General features: G+C 41.3%; 1 protein-coding gene and 1 non-coding gene across 3 annotated transcripts in view; one reads left to right on the top strand and one right to left on the bottom strand.

Annotated features, from left to right (window-relative positions):
- The window catches only part of EFCAB6 (EF-hand calcium binding domain 6), a 294,900-nt gene that overhangs the window by 96,786 nt on the left and 177,923 nt on the right, over positions 1-20,191 (top strand). For both annotated transcript variants that reach the window (XM_071219103.1, XM_023588220.2), the window contains one exon: positions 3,350-3,498. In XM_071219103.1, coding sequence (XP_071075204.1) covers positions 3,350-3,498 — 149 coding nt within the window. The remainder of the gene's footprint in view (positions 1-3,349; positions 3,499-20,191) is intronic.
- Positions 11,852-12,012, bottom strand: LOC111763666 (U1 spliceosomal RNA). The gene has a single exon (XR_002796496.1). It is a non-coding gene; the product is annotated as a U1 spliceosomal RNA (small nuclear RNA).

Below are 20,191 nucleotides of genomic sequence, written 5' to 3'. Positions count from 1 at the left end.
CTTCAGTGCTGACCACAGTTTATCCGTCTCAGAGTTCTTCATTTTGATTAAGGTTTTGGTTGGCTCGATTTCATTGTCAAGTAGTTTCCTTAAGAAAGGCTCACGGGTCCTTCATTCCCTTTGTTTTATTCTCAGATGTGAAACACTGCCTCTTGCTTTTATGCTTGAAAACAACTCGGCTGGATATAATTCTTCTTTCATACTTTCTTTTCTTCAAAATATTGTGAATAATTTTCCACGTCCTCTGGTATTGGGTGTTGCTGGGAAGAAGCCTGAAGTGAACCTGGTTTTCTCCCCTTACGATTTCCTTCTTCTACCTGGATGCTAAAGAATTCTCTCTTGATCCTCAAAATTAAAAAGCAAAACTAAGCTATGTCTCAGCATGGAGCATTCAGTCAAAGTTTCCTGGAATGCAGGGTGTTCTTTTGGTTTACAGATTCAGTTCTTCCTTCATTTCAGGAAAATTTTTCCTCTTTGATATCACTAAAAAGCTTCTCTCCCTCCACCCTCCCTTCTTGCCTCCCTTCTTGGCCTGGTATTTTCAGTTAGCCTTATGCTGAATCATCTGTGTCTGTCATTGATGGCTATTATCTTCTCTCAAATGGCATGAGTCCTTTGAACTTTTTCCTCTGCCTTCACTGGGATTCTTTCAAGTCATTTCTTTACCACTAATATTAATTTCAGTCTTGCCTCTCATTCTTTTCCAATTTTTTATTAATTCCTACAATGATGTTATTTTGTTGTCTGCCTTCTTAGCTTGGAAATATCCCTGTCCATCTTTTTCATCGTTGTATCATATTGTCTTCAAGCTTCTCTTTTAATGAATCATTTTCTTACAAGTTCCTTGATTTTTGGCTTGGGCATGACATCTTTGCAGAGGATTTGTTTATATTTCTTGTGTTATGTTTCCTTACAGACTGATATGTCTCTCTTTTTTTCCTATATATGTTTGCATATTTTCCACACCATTTACTTTCATCCTGTTTATTCCTAGTATGCATATTCTGGATATAGCTGCAGCATCATTTTCATGGCTATACCTTTGGCCATTTTATGCATTCCCCTGTTGATGGGTATTTGGATTGCTTCCTGTTTTGTGCTAAAGCAAACGACGCCAGTGTGAGTGGTTGTAGACACACCTTGCTCCTTGGCTTTAATTGAGAGTATCCAATTGTTTTCCAGAGTATCAATTTATATTCCCAACAGGAGGTTCTGAGAGTTTCTATTGCTCTATATATTCACCAATATTTGATGTTGTTAGACTTTTTAACTTTTGACAATCTGATGTAGATGAAATGGTAGCTCAGCTATGATTTTAATTTAATTTTATTTTAATTTTAATTTCCCTTTTTACTGTTGAGAGTGAATAGCTTTTTCCCCTTTCCAACCCTTCTTTAGAACATTTTATTGGTAAAATTTATCAGATTTTAACAATTGTCTACTTCATGCCAGACTTGTGTTTCATTCCAGGTATATAGTAGTGAACAAAGCAGACACAAAACCTGCTGTAATGGAGATTGCATGACCTTAGATTGCAAGGGAGATGGTAAACAAACACATTCATAAATACAAAATTTTTGAGGGCTGTGACAGAAAAGGACTGTATGTTATGAAAGGGAATAATGTAAGAAACCTCATTAGACTGGAGATCAGGGAAACATTATAAAAATTAGTTCAACATGGAAAATGGGTGAATTCTTTGCTTATCCATCAATATGATGGGATACTATATATAATTTAAAAGCAAGATGTAGAGATATACTAATTCTTACGGGAGAAAATTTCATGCCACATTGTTAAATGAAAAAAAAAACATTTTCAAACATGAAAGTGTAGTATTTAATCCCATTTTTGTAAAACTACGTGTTCCTCTAATCATGTTGGCAATTTTAAATGGAACACTGTGTACAAAACTTTGGATGGTGAGACTTCCTTTTTTAATACTTTGCTGAATTGCTTTCTTTTTTTTTAAATAAAGATTTGAATTTCCTTTATAAATAGTAACAATGACAATTCCTGAGAGATTACACATGTCACAGAGATAGGATTTTTGTTTCACTCTCTGCTCTTTTTCTTAAAATTCTTTGTCATGTCAGACTTACTCTCCTGATAAAACTCCTTTGGAGACCAAATGTCATTAAGATTTTTAAAATGGGTTTTATTAATCCAACAAATACCCTGGGACCGTCTCTAAAGGTCCTAGCTAGTCTCCCCTAGTGTCTTCCCCAAATGCAGCCCACCTCCCCAAAAGAGAGAATGGACAATTTAGCCATGTGTTGGTTTAACTTTATACAGCTTTCCAAGAAACTTAGATCCCGTGAGTCCCTAAATATTTTTTATGTCTTTTCTTTTTTTCTCTCTATTTTTTTTAAATGTTACATTCAAGAAATATAAGAGGTCCCCAAATACTCCCCACTCCCCTCACCCCACTCCTCCCACATCAGAGATTTTCTCCTTTGATTTCCAACATTCCTATCAACATGAAGGAAATATAGTGACTCTGTTTCTTTCTGTGTCTTTCTTTAGTTGATAAAGTCTTGTACCTATATTTTCATGTTCCAGCAACTTTTTTTAAAGTCACCTTTTACCGTAAGTTGGTAGTTATTTTGTATATCTTCTTATCCCAAAAGCAGGAAAAATTGAATTCAGAGAAAGCAGAGATGGTTTTAAATATTAAAGAATAGTGTCATTACTCATTAATAAACAACAGGAAAATCTTTGGAAATTAAACCAATGTTCATAGTACTTTCATGAGTTATAAGAAAATCAGTGGTTAACCTACTTTACTGTACTTTAGAAGTCCCATAAGAAAAGCTCATTCACCCGCTTTCTTTGTAATTCCCCATTAAAAAAAAGAATGATTAAAGGAATGTCCAATGTATATTATGCATATGAAATCTTTATATTAATAATTTTCCTTACTGTAAAAGCTACTGCTATTTTTAATGAAATGTTGCCTGCTTTTTTGTTTGACTGACCTGATTTAATCAGGAGAAGCATGGCGTGGGCTCACAGTAGGGATGGCTTGAAAGTATATTAAGAAAGATGTATCAAACTGGCAGATCCACCAAGTATTTTTAGCTGTGAAATTCGAGGGAGAAGCTATTGTATGTGTTGTTTTTCCCTGAGAAACTTGTCTGCCTTGTCAATCGAGTAGCTGTGACTGGGAATTCTGTTTTGTAGTGAGCTCATCAATTAAACATTTGAAGTTCAGTACATGCCATAGTAACCTTTTTGATCAGTTTTGGGAGATGAAAATGTGAAGAGGTTTTGGCAAAAATAAAATGGTTGAATAGCTTCGTGAAGTTGATTTTTATGAATGCAACACTTTAATTTTAATTCATTTCAGCTTTCAAAGTCCTATGAAAATGTTGAAAAAGCTCTCAGTGCAGGAGATCCCACCAAAGGTGGTTATGTATCTTTGAATTACCTAAAGATCGTCCTTGACACCTTTGTATGCCGATTACCAAGAAGAATTTTTATCCTGTTAATGAAAAGGTAAGGGTCCCATTGTTTTCAAGACATTTTTTTCAAATGCCAACCATGAAAATAAGCCTCATTCATTTTTTATTGATATTTTAGACTTTTTATTATTGAGTCTTTCAAACATACACAAAAGTAAAGACAATAATATAATGAACCCCAATGTACCCATTACCCAACTTCAACAATTTCTAAATCATGGTCAGTCTGATTTCATTGATAGCCTCATGTGTTCGTCCTCAACCCCAGATATTTTTGGAGCAAGTACCAGGCATCATATTATTTCATCTGAAAAGATTTCAGTATGTCTCTCTAAAAGATAAGAGCTCTTTTTAAAAACATGGCAAAAAATACCACTTTCACACCTAATAGAATTATCAAGAATTTTAATAAGTGACCAGTCAGGGTTCAAATTTAACAGAAGCTGTCATAGCTTCTTTTACAGTTTACTTTAATCGTGATCCAAATAAGGTCTGTACATTGCAATTGATTGATTTGTCTCAATTCTTTTTTAATTTATAGGTTTTCTCTCCATTTATTAAATTTTCCTTGTGATGTATTTGTAAAAGAAACAAGATTACTTGTTACATAAAGTTTGCTGCAATCCAGATGTGACTGATTGCAACCCAAGTGGCATTTCACATGTCCTTAGTCACACTGCTCCCAGGCCAGATAAACAGACTCATGTTCAAGTTTTTTGACCATTGTACTGCATAGGTGGTAATATACTTTTTTTTTTTTTTTTTAATTAGAAAGGTTGTGGCTTTACAGAAAAATCATGCAAAAAATACAGGGTTCTTATATATTACTCTATTACTAATATCTTGCATTATTGTGGTACATTTGTTAACACTGATGAAAGCACATTTTTATAATGTTACTATTAACTATAATCTATGGTTTACCTTAGGGGTTCATTGTTTGTGTTATGCAGTTCCATGGATTTTTTAAAAAAATGTTATTCTAGTAACATATATACAACCTGAAATTTCCCCTTTTAACCATATTCAAATGTACGATTCAGTGCTATTAACTATGTTCACGATGTTGTGCTGCCATGATCACCACTCTTTACCAAAACTCTTCCATCATCCCAAACAAAAATTCTGTGCAATTTAAGCCTTGACTCCCTGTTCCCTAACCCTGCCCTGTCCCCTGGTAACCTGTATTCTAGACTCTGACTCTATGAGTTTGCTTATTCTAATTATTTCATATCAGTGAGATCATGTGATATTTGTCCTTGATGGTGATCCACTTTTATCAGAAAGCATTCATTGACTGGTTGTCTCTCTTTTTTGTGATGTTAGCAGCCATTGTTTATCATGCCTACATTTATTGATTCATTGCAGATTGTAAAGTGGTGATATTCTATCTCTATAATTTCTTCTTTTATTAGTTGGAGTGCTTCTATAATGAAAACTTCCCCTTCACTGACTATTTGGTAACAATGAAGCACAGTTAGTATAGGAAAGGCAGGATATTCTTGATTATTTCCCTTCATTCACCACTTTTCAAAGTAATGAATTGCTACCTTAGTGTTTTTCAAAATATATATTATAAACTTACTAATTCAAGTGTGTTTGATGTTTTTGATTCATTACAGCCATTATTCTTATTGGTATTCAATTTGTTTCATCTTAGCCAGTGGGAACCTCTTCACTGCTGACTCCGTCCTGTTGACGTGACCCTTACTGGTCTTTGCTTTGCAAGCTTTCTTGCTTTCAAGATGTTCTGGGCTCATCTTGTCATTTTTATTTTTGCCCCAGGCCTGGAATCAGCTATTTATCCAAGAAGCCCTAGAAATGTTGTATTTATAGAGATCAAAATCTGGGTGAGGAATACTTTATTTAATTTACTTGGTTTTCTCTCCAAGGAACCCAGGAGAACCTCTTCTCCGGGGAAGTAGGGTAGAAGCTCAGGGTAAGATTGTCCTCAGGCTACTTGATGGGCACCACCTGGAAAGGAAAGGCTTGCGAGGAAGGAAACAACGGCTTAAGCTAGACCAGCAGGGCCCATTTCCTGTAGCATGCCTCCTTCTTTCTCTGCTGGGAGGCAGCCACAGAGACTCGCTATGGATAACACCAAGGCTCCTAGAGTGAGAGTCCTTTGGCTCTGCAAGGAACTACTTCTGTGGCTCAGAAAATTGTTCTATTGTCCTGTCTATATATGGTGAAATCTTCAGAAATTATTGTCTCAGCTAACTAAAAGTTGTAGAACATGTCTTTTTATTCCCTTTTCAAAATTATACTACTAAAAATTTAATAGCAGTAATCAAAATTAAAAACAAAGTCACCATCCACCTTACCTAACAAACTTACTTTTTTGATTTTTGTACATTCTCTTCCATTTTGTATCCTCATGCATATATATGTGTATTTATAAATTTATAATCAAAGTGCATCTACAGTTGTGTTTTTTTTTAAGATTTATTTTACTTCTTTCTTTCTCTCCCCTTCCCCCCCCCCCGCCTCATTGTCTGTTCTCTGTGTCTATTCGCTGCGTCCTCTTCTTTGTCTGCTTCTGTTGTTGTCAGCACCACGGGAATCTGTGTTTCTTTTTGTTGCGTCATCTTGCTGCGACAGCTCTCTGTGTGTGCGGAGCAATTCCTGGACAGGCTGCACTTTCTTTTGCGCTGGGCGGCTCTCCTTACGGGGTGAACTCCTTGCACGTGGGGCTCCCCTACGCGAGGACACCCCTGTGTGGCAGGGCACTCCTTGCGCGCATCAGCACTGCACATGGGCCAGCTTCACACGGATCAAGGAGGCCCCGGGTTTTAACCACAGACCTCCCATGTGGTAGGACGCCCTAACCACTGGGCCAAGTTCGCCACCTCTACAGTTTTATATTGTGCTTTTAAAATCGAAATTCATATTATAAACATTTTCATATTGGCCTTATTGTCTTCAAAATTATAATTTTAATGGATGCATAAAATGCCATCCATTCAGCAAACGTTTATGGAGTGCCTTTTGCTGCCAGGCATTGTGGTATGTGCTGAGAATGCAGAAACAAATAACAAATAGTCCCCAAGCTAGAGAGGCTTGTGAGAGTGAAAATGTCTATAAAGAATATGATGGGAGCATAGAATGAGTCTATTAGGGGGCTGTGGGTGGTCAGGGATCTGGCTCTTATAAACTGTTATGGTTGGGAATCAGGGATTTCTGGGTCATTCCCTTTGTCACATTAACCCAGAATTCCTATGAGAACTGTGCCCAAGAGACAGCAGCAGACAGCCTGGATGCCCAAGTGCTAATATTAGGAATTATGGGTGATGTACATGCCTCCTGGAGCACATGTCCAGAAGTTCTGATTTGCCATATCTTCCTGGTGAACTGTTCCCCTTTATTATATTATAGCCCTTTTATATTATATTATATTATAGCCTGTGATCGCCATTTTTGGTTTATCTTATCTGATATTAAAATAGCAATAACAGTTTTCTTTTGATGAGTATTTGTCAGGTATACCTTTTCCCAACTTATCACTTACACTCTTTTTATTGCCCTGTTTTAGGTGTGTTTCGTGTAAAGTAGTATATAGAAAGAGTTTTAAATTCCAAAATGAAAATTTTTGCTATTTAACTCTCAGGTTCAGTCTCTTTCCTTCTATGGTGATTGAAATGTTTGGAATTTTTCCCCCACCACTTTATTTTCCCCTATTATTTACTTGGCTCTTTCTTTCCTTTTTCCTTTTTTTCTTTTCCATCTTGTTCCCATTGGCTGAGTGTTCTTTATCATTCCTTTTTTCCCTCTTTTTGAGGGCTTACACATTTTATTTCTATTGGTTACTCTTAAATTTTTAACATGCATTCTGAAGTTATAAAGTATAAAGTTAATATTTCTACTGTCCTGAATAGAACAGTTTACCTGTTGTGACCAGTGCTTTGGTGCTGTTGTATTTTCCTGGCACTCGAATGTGCCATTGTTTTGGTGGGCACTAGTTTGTGCCCGCTCTGCTGGTTTGGAGTTTCCTGGATCTATCCGTTTCTTCTTTCCTATCACTGCTTCCTCCGGACTCCACCTCTTGAAGTATAGCCTTTAGTAGTCCTTCTGGCGAGGTCCTCTGAGTGGTAAATCCAGCCTTTGTTTTCAAGAATGGCTTCCTTTCACCTTTACTCTTTCTTGAACATTTAGCAGGGAACCAAACTCTTGTTGGAGGGCTCTTTTCTCATAGCACGTTGAGATGTCCTCCAGGGTTCTGGTCTCTCCTGCTGTGAAGAGGCTGCTGCCAGGCTCCACATTACTCCTCTGTACGTGACCTTGCTTTCCTTCCACCTGCCTTTTAAGTGTTCTATTTTTGTTACTCTGTGGTTTCTCTACTCTGTGCTTTGGCACAGATATTTGTTGATTTAAATTTCTCAGACTCATGAAGATTTGTACCTTTCATGAATTCTCAAAAATTATCAGTTCCCAGTCTTTGAATATTGTCTCCACCCAGTCCCACTGGTCTTTTCTTCTGTAACTCTTATTAAATATATATATTGAACCTCTTCATTCCATTCTCCATGTCCCTTAATGTCTCTTTTCTATTTCCCAAATTGTTACCTCTCAGGGCTGCATTCTCTCCATTTTCCTAGGAGCTATTCTTGTTCACAAATTCTCTTGAACTGTCCCATATCTACTCCCAGTCTTGCATAATCCCAACTCTCCTAACCACAAATAGGTATTAAAACCTCAGCCTCTTCCAGTCTACATTAAATCCAGGGTCACCTGTAGCACATTCTGACTGGGTCTACTAAAACATGAGGTATTAACTCATGTTTTTACTGCTCTAGTTTTCAGTATCTCCTTGCTTCTGGCACCTGTAGATATCCCTTTCTTGGTTTCAGTTTCAGCTGTGTATTTAAAATATTTTTGTTGATACATTTCTATGTGATTAGACCAGAAGGTTGCCAGGAGGTCCACTGTGTTGCCATAAGCCCTTCCTTAATGTGTTTTTGCTAGTTGGGAAGTTAGAAAAGTTACAGAACCAAGTTGAACCTTTGAAAGGTGAATAGGAGTTTCCCTCATGGTTGAGTTGGAGAAAAACATTCCATTCAGAGAAAGTGAGCAGCATTTTCAAAGGGTCTGGTTTGATTGGGTCATGGTTAGTTGTTGGTGTTCTTTGATTTTATATATCCAAATGTATTTAACCATTTCACTGTCATTTGGGTCTTTAGGTTCATTTCAGTTTTGCCTGTGTTTATTCATTCATTTGTTCAGTCAGTCAGTCTACAAACAGTTCTTGAACAATATACTATATCCCAGGCACTGTGCCAGATGCTTGAGTCCCTGCTGCATAGGACTTCCATGCTGGTGGGGAGCACTATAATGTTACCAGATTTTGTCTAGGTTCTCGACTAAACTGCAAGAAATGAATCTCAAGAGCAAGCCATGCTGATTAGGTCAGTAATTTATTAAGGTAGGGAGGGAAGAGAAATTGGAGAAAATAACAGATCATGGTCCCAGGTGGAGAGGAAGGGACCGAAGAGTGATAAAGAGGGCGGATTTACAGAATACAGTCCCCCATTATAGATTATAAATCCTCAGATTTATTTGCATATTGATCCAGGTGGGGGCGAAGAAGGGCAGAACAGGGCACAAACAGGCACACAGACAGGGACTGGGACAAGGCGAAGGCAAGAAAGCTCAAAAGGCCTTTGCGCTTGCTTTTTAAACCATTAATTATTCTGCCCCTTTGCTAATGGCATGGGAGGAGTCCCAGCTGTTTGCTGTTTTGATTGATTACCCCACCATCAATCCCCTAGAAGGGCCCAATGATGAGGTCCTTGATGAATATCTGGGGCTTCTCTTGGCTTCCAGAGGAAATCTCCTTCCAAATTGGAGTTCTCGTGAGAGTCTTCCCACAGCCATTTGGGGGTATTGATGTCCACATGGACTTTTTGCCAGATTCCAGATCCGTCGATTGAGTCCCTTTCTAGCCTGATTTAATAATACAGTAACAAATGAATTTTGCAATAAAATATGGAAGGGAGTTAGTGTTATGAGGGGAATCCACAGGGAACTATAATGGAGAGTAATAGAGAAGAACTACTTTAGACAGAGTGGCCTGGAATGAATCAGTGGGAACGGCCAGTGGAAACCCGGGGAGAGCCTCCTGGGCAGGGGCTGCTGGCTCCCAGGGCTGCTCCACGTGGCATACTCTAGGGCCTGGCAGAAGCCTGTGGGACTGGAGCAAAGTTGGTAGGAAGAGACTAGAGCCACAAGGGGCAGACAGAGAACAGGAAGTTGTCAGAAAATTAGAAAGACGACCTTCACGCATATTGCTTTTTCTTTGGTGGATGTTCTTTCCTCAGAATGTATTTCTAAAAGTAAGATTCTGAGACCAGAGTATGAATGCTTTGGCGAATTTGTTAAGATTGCCAAATTGTACGCTCAAAAAGTAGTGATGATTTGCATTGTCCCTATCTTATATGCATTTTCTTCCTGGCATTGGGTATTAACATTGTTTTAAAACACTGATAACTTAAGAGGTATAAAATGGTGCCTCATGTGGTTCTGATTTATAGTTCTTGAGTGATTTAAAAGTTGGACTTTTCTGCGTGCCTATGCACTGGTTGGGTGCCCCCAGTGAGAATTCTCTTCCTGTCTCACCTGGCTAATGTCCCCACAGATAATTTTTCAGTCAATATTATTAACTCTTTATAATTAGGTAATTTTCAAAAGGTAACCCTTTCTGTCCTAAGTGTTGCCACTACTTTTCCCAGTTTACTATTACTCTTTCATTTCATGATACCTCATTGCAAACTTTATATTTTAATATAATCAAATGCATGAATCTTATTTTGGAATGTCTTCTGTTGCCTAAAAATCTATAAATTCATCATTCTTATTCAGGCTTGATAAAACTTTTCTATTCTGCTTGTTTTTCTTATTTAAAACAAAATAAAACACTGTAATCCAACCTAATATAAGGTAGAGATTCATATTAAAATATTTTTTCCAAATAGATAACTTATTTTCCTACCATCATTTATTAAATATTCCTTTCCTTCTCTGTTGTTTGTAATGTCTGCTTTGTCATATATTAAATTCTTGTCTATAATTTGGTCCAATTTGTGCTTCCTATTCCATTAATCTCGATTTTCTTGCGTGCGTGTGGACGTTTCTATACAACAGTCTGTCTACAATGGTCCATCCAATTGCCTTTTTCTTTTCTGTTACAGCTTTAAATAGAACATTGGGTTCCTTGAACTGTCAGAGTTATTTTTTTCTTTCTCATCTATTTCTTGAACCTAAATGGTGATTGTAATAGACTTACTTAATCATCACCAACTAAGAAGGGAGAATCTGCTGGCTGGATTTTCACAAAAGCACTGGCCTAAGAAAAATGAAGTAGAGGCAGGCAACAGTGTCCTGCCCTGAGTGGGCCCACTGGGCAGTGCTGATGTTCCCTTCTCCTCTGCTTTCCTCTCGAGCCCCTGTGAAAAAGGTAGAGTTGAAATGCACATTATTGCTGGAAGAGAGCATCCTTTGCATTCATGGCATTACAAGAAACCATAATTTGTCCTCTAAATTTAGGTTTAAACATTTTTGTTAACTTACCAGGATAGTTCCATGGTTGCATTGGGCAAATTTTGCATGACTTTTGTGCTTAAAAATGATTTTAGAGTTCACTAAAAATTCCTATACAGGAATGTTTATAGCAGCTCTAATCATAATTGCCAGAAAAACTGGAAACAACCCAAATGTACTTCATTGTGTGGTTAAACAAACTGGTCCATCCGTACAACGAAATGCTTCTCACCAATGAAAAGAAACAGACCATTTATAAATGCAACAGCAAGGTCTCCAAAGGTTGCATACTGTGGGATTCTATTTTTATATTATATAACATTCTGGAAAAGGCAAAACAACAGGGTTGGAGAAGTTCATTGGTTGCCAGGGCCCAGGCTTAGGGGAGGGTGTGACTCCCAAGGGCCAGCAGGAAGGAGTTTTGGAGTGATTATGGTGGGAAGTCCATGATTCTATATATGTGTTAACACTCATGGAGCCGTACACCAAAATAAAAGGTCAATTTTGCTTCATTTTTAATTTAGGAAATAAAATTTTTTAAAAACTCACGCTTTTTGTCTCTTTATAAAAGGCAAAGAATATAGGAAAGAATAAAGAAAGAAGGAAAATAAATTCTAACATCTACCCCTAAGAAAATAATTTGAGATGTTATTGTTACTATCCAATTTTAGATTGAATAGAGCATGAAAAAAAAACCCTAACATTTTTTTAGTTTGCTATTTTTTTAATAAGAAGTATTTAGGGGCCTCAGTGCTGGACACAACAACAGGGAAATGAGGTATAAAATTTTGATCCAGGTAAGCTTTTGAGACTTTGAAAGCCTTTTTCTACACGTACCTACGTATTTTTCGGTTGGGAGGAAGTCCACACACAACCGCCACTAACACAAATTCTGCAGTCATGTTTTCCCCATGTGGGGAAATCGTAGGGGTCAGCAGATCCCAGTGCAGTGGGTCAGTCTTGTCCTGGGAAAACCACCTTTGTGATCGTGATCTCTCCCCTTTCAGGTAAGTGTCTACATGTACGTTTTAATGTAATAGTAGACTTTATTTGACAGATAACTTGACCTTTATTTCTAACATGCTGTGCTTTTCAGTGTTGCCTAGGCTTTTACATAAAATAGACCTGTTAAAAATAAAACCAGGGTTCAGATATGAAGAGTGAGGTTTACGGGAGAGTTGAGAGGATGGAGTAAACACCATCACTTGGATATTTTCAGGAGACCGTCCTTCATCAATTCATTCATCATATGAACAGGTTGTCACTCAGAAACTTCTCCTCTTGAGAATTTTCCCATTCATGCTGCTACCATTAGTAGCCTGGCAGAAGCTCTGAGATTGGAGAAAAATAAGCCATTGACCCAAATCCTATGATTTGTAGAAGCAATACTATGGGGTAGATTTACATTTATTGCTAAAACCTTTTGAGCCTACATGTCTAGGATCTCTCATGTCCTCTTCATTTGGACATACATTGGTCAGGGGCCAGGCAGAAAACAGATGGCAAGCTAAAAAGGGTGGCAGACATGGGTTTGTTGAAGGATCTTTCCTCAGGCTGGGGCAGGAGTAAGTGAAGTCAGTAGGTGCGAAAGCAGCTCTGGACTCACGGTGGGATGCCATTTTCAGCCCTAGGCCTGAAGGGGAAAGAGGGAGCAGTTACAGAGACAAGCAGGGACTGCAGCAGAAGGTCAGGGTCACCCAGGAGGAGCGGGGGAACAGGACACCATGGAGCTGCAGCCCAGCAGGGAGCGCGCTGGGGAGTGAACAGCCCACTATCGCTCTCCTCTCACCTTCCAGTCTCCACAGGTGCCTCACCCTGGCCCACCCCAGCTGAAAGCCTGAGGCAAGGGAGCATGATTGATGCAGTCCCCTGGGCTTCATGCAGAATGGAGAAGGGCAGAGAATGGGTCTGCATGGACACGCGAGGGATGTGCAGTGCAGTCTTCCATCACGAGCCTCCACACCCACAGAGGGCTGAAAGGTTGAAAGACCCCTGTTCTTTGTATGGGATGAGAAGTTTGTATCCTCTGAGCAGGAAGTGCTCAGGGTCTGACAGCTGCCATGTTATTGCAAGGACATGTTATTCCCACCTAAAACCTAAAATGCTAGCTGTGCTTTTCATAAAAGGCAGTGGGATATAGGTAAAAAGGAAAAACAAAATGCAACTGCTAAAATTCCCATTCCTGTCCCTGGTCCTAAGGTCCAAGTTGGTAACTAGAGCTTCCTGCTTCGACTGTCTACCTCCCCCTTACCTTCTCTGCCAGCCTCTTTGCTGGATGGGGTTACTCACCTGGTAGGGTACCCACCCTTCACTTCCCCAGGACTCCCATCCTTGGCGTCGTGTCTTTGTTGGGTCACCCCAACTGGGTTAAAGCATTTGAGGCATCCTGTAGGCCAGCACCCTCACCTCACAGGACACTCTCCCAGCTGGTTCTGTAGTGATGTCAGAACAAGTTCTCAACATTCAATCAAGCCAGCAGCTCTGGGAGATGAGTGGATTTTTTGGATGTGAGTCCATCACCACACATCCTCCACCATCAGATGAGCCTCTGACTAAACACTGTGCTGCATGGGATACCATGAGGTTGGATACAGCACTGTGGAGTTGGTAACCGCAGAAGCATTTCAGGAAAGGAAAATTTGTATGGGGAGTATGCTTCTTACTCATAAAGACAAGTCACTGCCCCCTCCATGATGAAAGGCATCCAGTATAATCTTACCAGGTGTCTGGAACACCCCGCTAAGAAAGGGGCCGGACTGAGGGCTCCATGTTGGCAGGTTGGGTAGTGACCGTGTAAGTAACCAGGTCACCTTTAATTACAAGAAGTCCAAATTTTCAAACCAGTGCACAACCTCTTTCTTGTCATCATGACCATTTTTTACATCTAAGCCCATTGAATCAGCACCAGACTGCCTGGGGAAGTGACTGGCTGACATCCTCAGGATAGGTCACCTCTTCCGCTGAGGATGGCTTCCACTGGCCATTTACTCGGGACCTACGTATCATTAAAATCTCTGCTTATTTTCTGAGACCCCTCAAATACTTCTTTCTAGGCCTTTTTATCTCCAGTCTTCCAATCTTGTTCTGAGTCCCTGAAGAGTTGGCCCAGTCATTAGCCACTGCCCATGACTCAATATCTAGACTCAGACCTCAGACCATCTTACCGTCCAGGCCTGGTGGGCAGTTAGACATGGCTGGAGTTACGCCGACTATCTTCCTGGGCCACCTCTGCATGCAGTTGTAATGCAGCAGCTTTCCACTTTGGGCTGACTGCAGCATAGGGCACAGCCTATCTGTCAACAGTCCTGTACATTTCTGCCTCTGTTAGAGTGTCCTGCAGGAACTTCCCATGGAGTCTTAAGAATGGGCTGAGGGAGAGTCAGAGAAGCAGTAGGAAGAGGTACCATTCAAGTCTAAAGCCCAGAAGCACCTGCACACGCATACTTGCTTCTGTCTTCAACACTGGCCTTCAATTGGCCATTTCCATTCCACAGTGGAATACTGCTGCCACGGATCAGAGAGCACCTGGTCCGCCCTGGCTGGATGAGTTTCATAGTTATTTTTGTCTCATGGCCAAGCATTCAGATGGTGTCAGAGCTCAGTAGGATGCCAGGGCGGAAGAGGGCAGAGCCTTGCTTCCAAACACTGGGGTATGTGCTGTGGTTCTACTGGTGCATCCATATTGCACCTCTGTCTACCACAGACACTTCATTAGCATCAGATATTCTGGGTCATAAGGCTGAAGTGGGACAGCAGTTTACACTGTAGCCTGGACCTTCTTGTTCTTGACCCTGCCTAAAACTGGCAAGTCTTTGGGCTACCCTCTAAATGGATCAGAGGAGTGGGACCAGATTGTCTTCAAAATCCCGACACCCTTCAAGCATTGTGCCTCTCTCTTTGTAATGAGTAGCACAGGTGCAGCAATGTGTCTTTCACTTTTTTTTTTTTTTAAAGATTTATTATTTATTTAATTCCCCTCCCCTCCCCCGGTTGTCTGTTTTCTGTGTCTTTTTGCTGCGTCTTGTTTCTCTGTCCGCTTCTGTTGTCGTCAGCGGCACGGGAAGCGTGGGCGGCGCCATTCCTGGGCAGGCTGCTCCCTCCTTCGCGCTGGGCGGCTCTCCTTACGGGGCGCACTCCTTGCGCGTGGGGCTCACCCACGCGGGGGACATCCCTGTGTGGCACGGCACTCCTTGCGCGCATCAGCACTGTGCATGGGCCAGCTCCACACGGGTCAAGGAGGCCCGGGGTTTGAACCGCGGACCTCCCATGTGGTAGACGGACGCCACTGGGCCAAAGTCCGTTTTCCAGTGTGTCTTTCACTTTATAAGAATTATAACAACATACCTCAGGCCTCTGGATCCCTAGGAACTTTGCCAGAGTGGCAAGCCCCTAAACTTTCATAGGTTTAGCTCATTCCCCCAGGCCATGTATCTATCTGAGGCCTATGAGGTACTTGCTCCTTACTTCTTACTAGTTTCAGTTAATATAATAACATCATCCGTGTAATGGACCAGTGTGCCATTTTCTGGAATATCGTAACTTTGGCAAATGGCTGCAGGACCCTCTGGGCAAGCCTTGATCAGAGTTCCTTCACATGATATTATGACAGAAAGCAGGTTAGTTGACATAGGCATAAGACACAATTGTGAAGGTGACATCCCCTGCCATGTAAAAGAAACTTTGCCATCCTGAATAAAAAATTAGCCTTTGCTGTGTCTGTAGTTGCATACGAGATGCCAGGGGCTATCCTGATATGCCTCTGTGATTGGCATCAACAACTATTAAATTTGCAATTATCCGGTCATTTTCTAACACCCAAGTGACTTTTGCATTGGCCAAGCAGGTGATTTTAAACGGGAATGTGGTAGAGTCTATCCCCACCCCAATTGTTTTATTCCTTGATGATGGCACTAGTCTCTGCATAGTCCCAGGGAAGTGGTATTGCTCTTTTGTTCCCTCTCATGGTGGATAGGGGCTTCCACTTGACCCTTCCTACCATTAGGAAGGTCTCATTCATGGGACTTGGGGAAGAGAAATCTGCAGTTCACTTCATAAGACTGAGAATGTTGGTTGCCATTATATATTCTGAGTCTGGGTGTTGGGACTCCCACTAAATGGGACCCACTGTGAAATGGGCTTGGACCAGAACTTCCTCTCTCAGCTCCATTAGCCTCCACTCTGACCAGTAGAGCATGGTGGCACTTTGGTTCTCCAGGGATTGTCATCAGTTCAGAGTCCTATCTAGTAATTCCTGAATAGTGTGGGTATTTTCCTTCTCCCTAGTGTGTAGTCACATCGGTAAATGGTTGGAGGACCATCTGGGCAAGGTTTGGACACAGTTTTTCTTGGAACCCTCTGGGCAAGGTTTGAAGGAAGCGTGCAGGATTGGTCCTCAAAGGTACCCAGGCTCCCTCTCAATTATGGGGCTCTTTGAATTTGTTTAGGTCTGTTAGGTACCAGGGAGTAAGAGGTTACATTCTAACAAGGTCTGTACCTGAGCAAGAAGCCATACATTCCAACTCTAGTTAGAGTAAGAGCAGGCTTCTGCCCCTCAGACCTAGAATTTTCTACTTATATTTATCAAGGAGCACCATAGTCTTTCCTAAGGACCCTGGGGTCAATTAGATATTGTCTCAAATCCTTGTGGGTAAAAACACCCTGATTTCTCCACAACTCCTTGTGGAAATTACACTCAAGCTGTAAACATAAGAGAGGGGTCCCCAAGAGGAGCTTACACTCTTGTAGAGAAACAAATCACTGCCAGATAGTGACCCACCAGAGAGAAAACCAAGGGAATAAATACCCCGAGTTGTCTTTCAGCCTGTTCTCAAGTCTCACCAGTGTCTCCACTGATAAACTCAGCTTGGAGCTGGAGGGCAAGAGAACCCAAATAAGGCAGTCCACAGAGCTCAAGCCTCTGGGCACAGAGCACAGTGGAGGAGGGTGGGGGAAGAGTGGGATTGGAGGGGCAACAGAAGACCCAGGAGGGTGGCATCTCCCACTTCATTTTCTGTGGTCAAGGTCATGTTTGAGAATAAAGATGTGACCCGGGACACAACACAGAAGGTAGAAAGACTGCAGGGGGGACCATGGCATGTAAGGCATGCCTGAGTGCCAGTGTGGCCCTGTGGAAGTTAGGGAGGGAGCAGGGTGATTCTCAGACATTTTCAAAGTGTATCTGACTCCTGGAAAAAAAGTTGCTCATGTAGTACTTTCACTTGTTATTCATAATTTCTTACTAGTAATTATATTCTTAGTTAAATTAAGAACCAATATTTCTCTAGAGTATTTGGAAGTACACTTGGAATGCAAAAAACAAATTCCAATATTAAATAAATTTGGGAGATGGCAGATTAAGTAGGTTTTGTTTCTGTGGGGCATCTCCAGGCAGTTAATACGTTAACCAAATATCATGACTATCCAAGTGTGGGCAGACATGCAGTGTTTCCAAACTCATTTTGTCTACATACCAGTGCTGGTCTGGAGGGCCCCAGTGGAAGTGTGCCTGGCTCACCTCCATGTTCCCACCACCACCAGTCCAGTTCCAGCCCTCAACCCGCTCTCCGAGGCCCATGGTTCACACACACTGGCGTGGAGCAAGAGGCTGGGCAGTGTGGCATGTGTTGCAAGTGATTTGTTGTCTACCACTAGTAAAATTTAAATAGGCCAGCGATTTTGTTTTGTGGTAAAGTACATGCTTATCCCTGAGGGAAATCATGTGTACACCCATGTCTTTGTGTACGTGTGAGGGTGAGAGTGAGGGCGAGGGTTAGGGTAGTGTGCGCTGGGCCTTGTGGGAACAGAGGAGAGAGGGCGCTGCTCTTTGATAAGCATGGAGATGGGGTGCAGGGCATTCGGACAAGGGCAAAGGTACTGCGTGTTGACATTTGACACCCCCAGGGCGTTAGAGCCTGGACGCCCCCTTTGAGCAGTACTCACTGTGGGGGCAGTGCATCTCAGGCTAAGAGAACCATGCAAAGGCCTCCACGTAAGAGGGAGTTTGGGATGTTTGAGAGTAGGAGGGAGAACAGGTTAGGGGACAGAAACCGAGAGATTAATTTTGGGCATGCTGTGTTCGAGATGCCTATTAGAAATCCAAGCATTGTTGACTAGGCTTTTGGGAGCTCAGGGAAGTCTAGGCTAGAAATTATAAGTATATGGATCATGTATATCAACATAGATATCTGAGCATATATCTCAATATAGATGGTGCCCAAAGCCAGAAGAATGCGTGAGGTTACCAGGAAAGTGCATCATCACAAATGAAGTGTTGTGAGGGTGGGGGAAGAGGATGCAAAAACCACCCAGGGCCTTATCTGACCAACACATGTTGTTACGTCAGAAAAAATATAGAATAACGAATTGTGATAACACGTGAGGAGTGAAACCGCCTGGACAGATAGAGAATAACTGGCACAAACCTACCCTCGATCTGGCGGTCAAGAAAGACTTCCCGGGGGAGCTGGCATTTCAGATGAGCCCAGCAGGCAGGCATCAGTCTATGGAAAGATCTCCCCAAAGCCAGGAGAATGCATGAGGTTACCAGGAGAGTGAGTATGAATAGAGAAGCAAGATGAGCATTTAGAGAGAAGACAGAGGAGAACGAGTCAGCTAATAAGGTTCTTTTTTTTTTTTTAGAGGCCGTTTACTTGCATTTTTTATTACTTTTTTTATTTTATTTTATCTCTCTTCCCTTACCCTCCCCCCACCCCCCGTTTGACTGCTCTCTGTGTCCATTCGCTGTGTGTTCTTCTGTGTCTGCCTGCATTCTTGTCAGCGGCACTGGGAATCTGCGTCTCTTTTTGTTGTGTCATCTTGCTGCATCAGCTCTCCGTGTGTGTGGTGCCACTCCTGGGCAAGCTGCACTTTTTTTGCCCAGGGCAGCTCTCCTTACGGGGCGCACTCCTTGTGCTTAGGACTCCTCTACACGGGGGGCACCCCTGCGTGGCATGGCACTCTTTGCGCACATCAGCACTGCATGTGGCCAGCTCACCATATGGGTCAGGAGGCCCTGGGTTTGAACCCTGGACCTCCCATGTGGTAGGCAGATGCTCTTATCAGTTGAGCCAAATCTTAACTTCTTTGCCTTTTCTCTGATTATTATTCCTTGCCCTGGAATGTCCTCCTTTTGTTTTTTGTCATTGCCATCTCCCCCCATTGCAATTCTACTCATCCTTCTAGCTCAGATGATGCATTCTCCTTGCAGAGCCTTCTCGGGTGGGGAGGACTAAGTAGGATTAGTCTCTCTGTTCCTGCTACGCTTTGTGGCCTCCTCTGACTCTGTCCATTTGTTGAATGGATTAGAGACTCTTGCAGGACAGCGTGACAAATTCATGTTTCTTTTCTCTGCCCTAAAAGATGGAGTCACATGCTGCTGTAAGTCTCTACCTGGATTCATGGGATGGGAAAGATGGATTGGAAATGATACTTGGCTCCCAACATCAGAATCCACAGGGATAACTGCCTAAGGCAATAAAAGGAGCACGGGGGCATTTTTCTAAGTGAAAAGTGAGCTGTATCTCTGTGATTTTGCTTAGTAATTGTCACTTGTGATTTTTAGCAAGATTGTGTGCTGATTCTGTTTTTAAAAGTTTGTGTTTATTCATCTTGATTATAAAAGCCATGCATGTCCAAACTGGAAAATAGGGGAAACCCATAAAGAAAAAAATATCAGCCGTACTTATAATCACCAGAGATGGCCTCTATTAGCATTTTGGTGTATTTCCTCCAGAATATTGTATCAGGAACATTTTCCCATGCTGTTAAAAAAAGCTCTGAAAATGATTTTTAATGGCTACATGTTTTGTCAACCCTTGAGTCAAAGGGTTTGAACATTTTTAAGGTTTACATCTCATATTGCTAAAATGCACGTTCAGAAAGGTGTTAATTTATTCTAACCACAGAGGCTCTTAAGAGAGCTTTTTTGCCAGCATTTAACATTTGCCATTTGTAATCTTTGCTAATTCAGTAAGTGAAAGCACAAGTTGTTTTGATTCCTGTCTTTGATTGCTACTGGGGTTGCACAGTTTTCATGTTTAAACATTATGTGTATTTCCTCTGTTAACAGTTATTTGTTGGTGTCCTTTGTCCATTTTCTATGGGATTTTCCTGTTTTGCCCAGTTTTATTGAGGTATAAGTTACATAAAATAAAAATTCATTCTTAAGGGTATAATTTAATGAGTTCTGGCAGTTG

The sequence above is a fragment of the Dasypus novemcinctus genome, chromosome 12 (assembly GCF_030445035.2).
Source record: "Dasypus novemcinctus isolate mDasNov1 chromosome 12, mDasNov1.1.hap2, whole genome shotgun sequence".
NCBI classification, from domain to species: Eukaryota; Metazoa; Chordata; class Mammalia; order Cingulata; family Dasypodidae; genus Dasypus; species Dasypus novemcinctus.
This window is presented reverse-complemented; position numbering and strand designations above follow the sequence as displayed.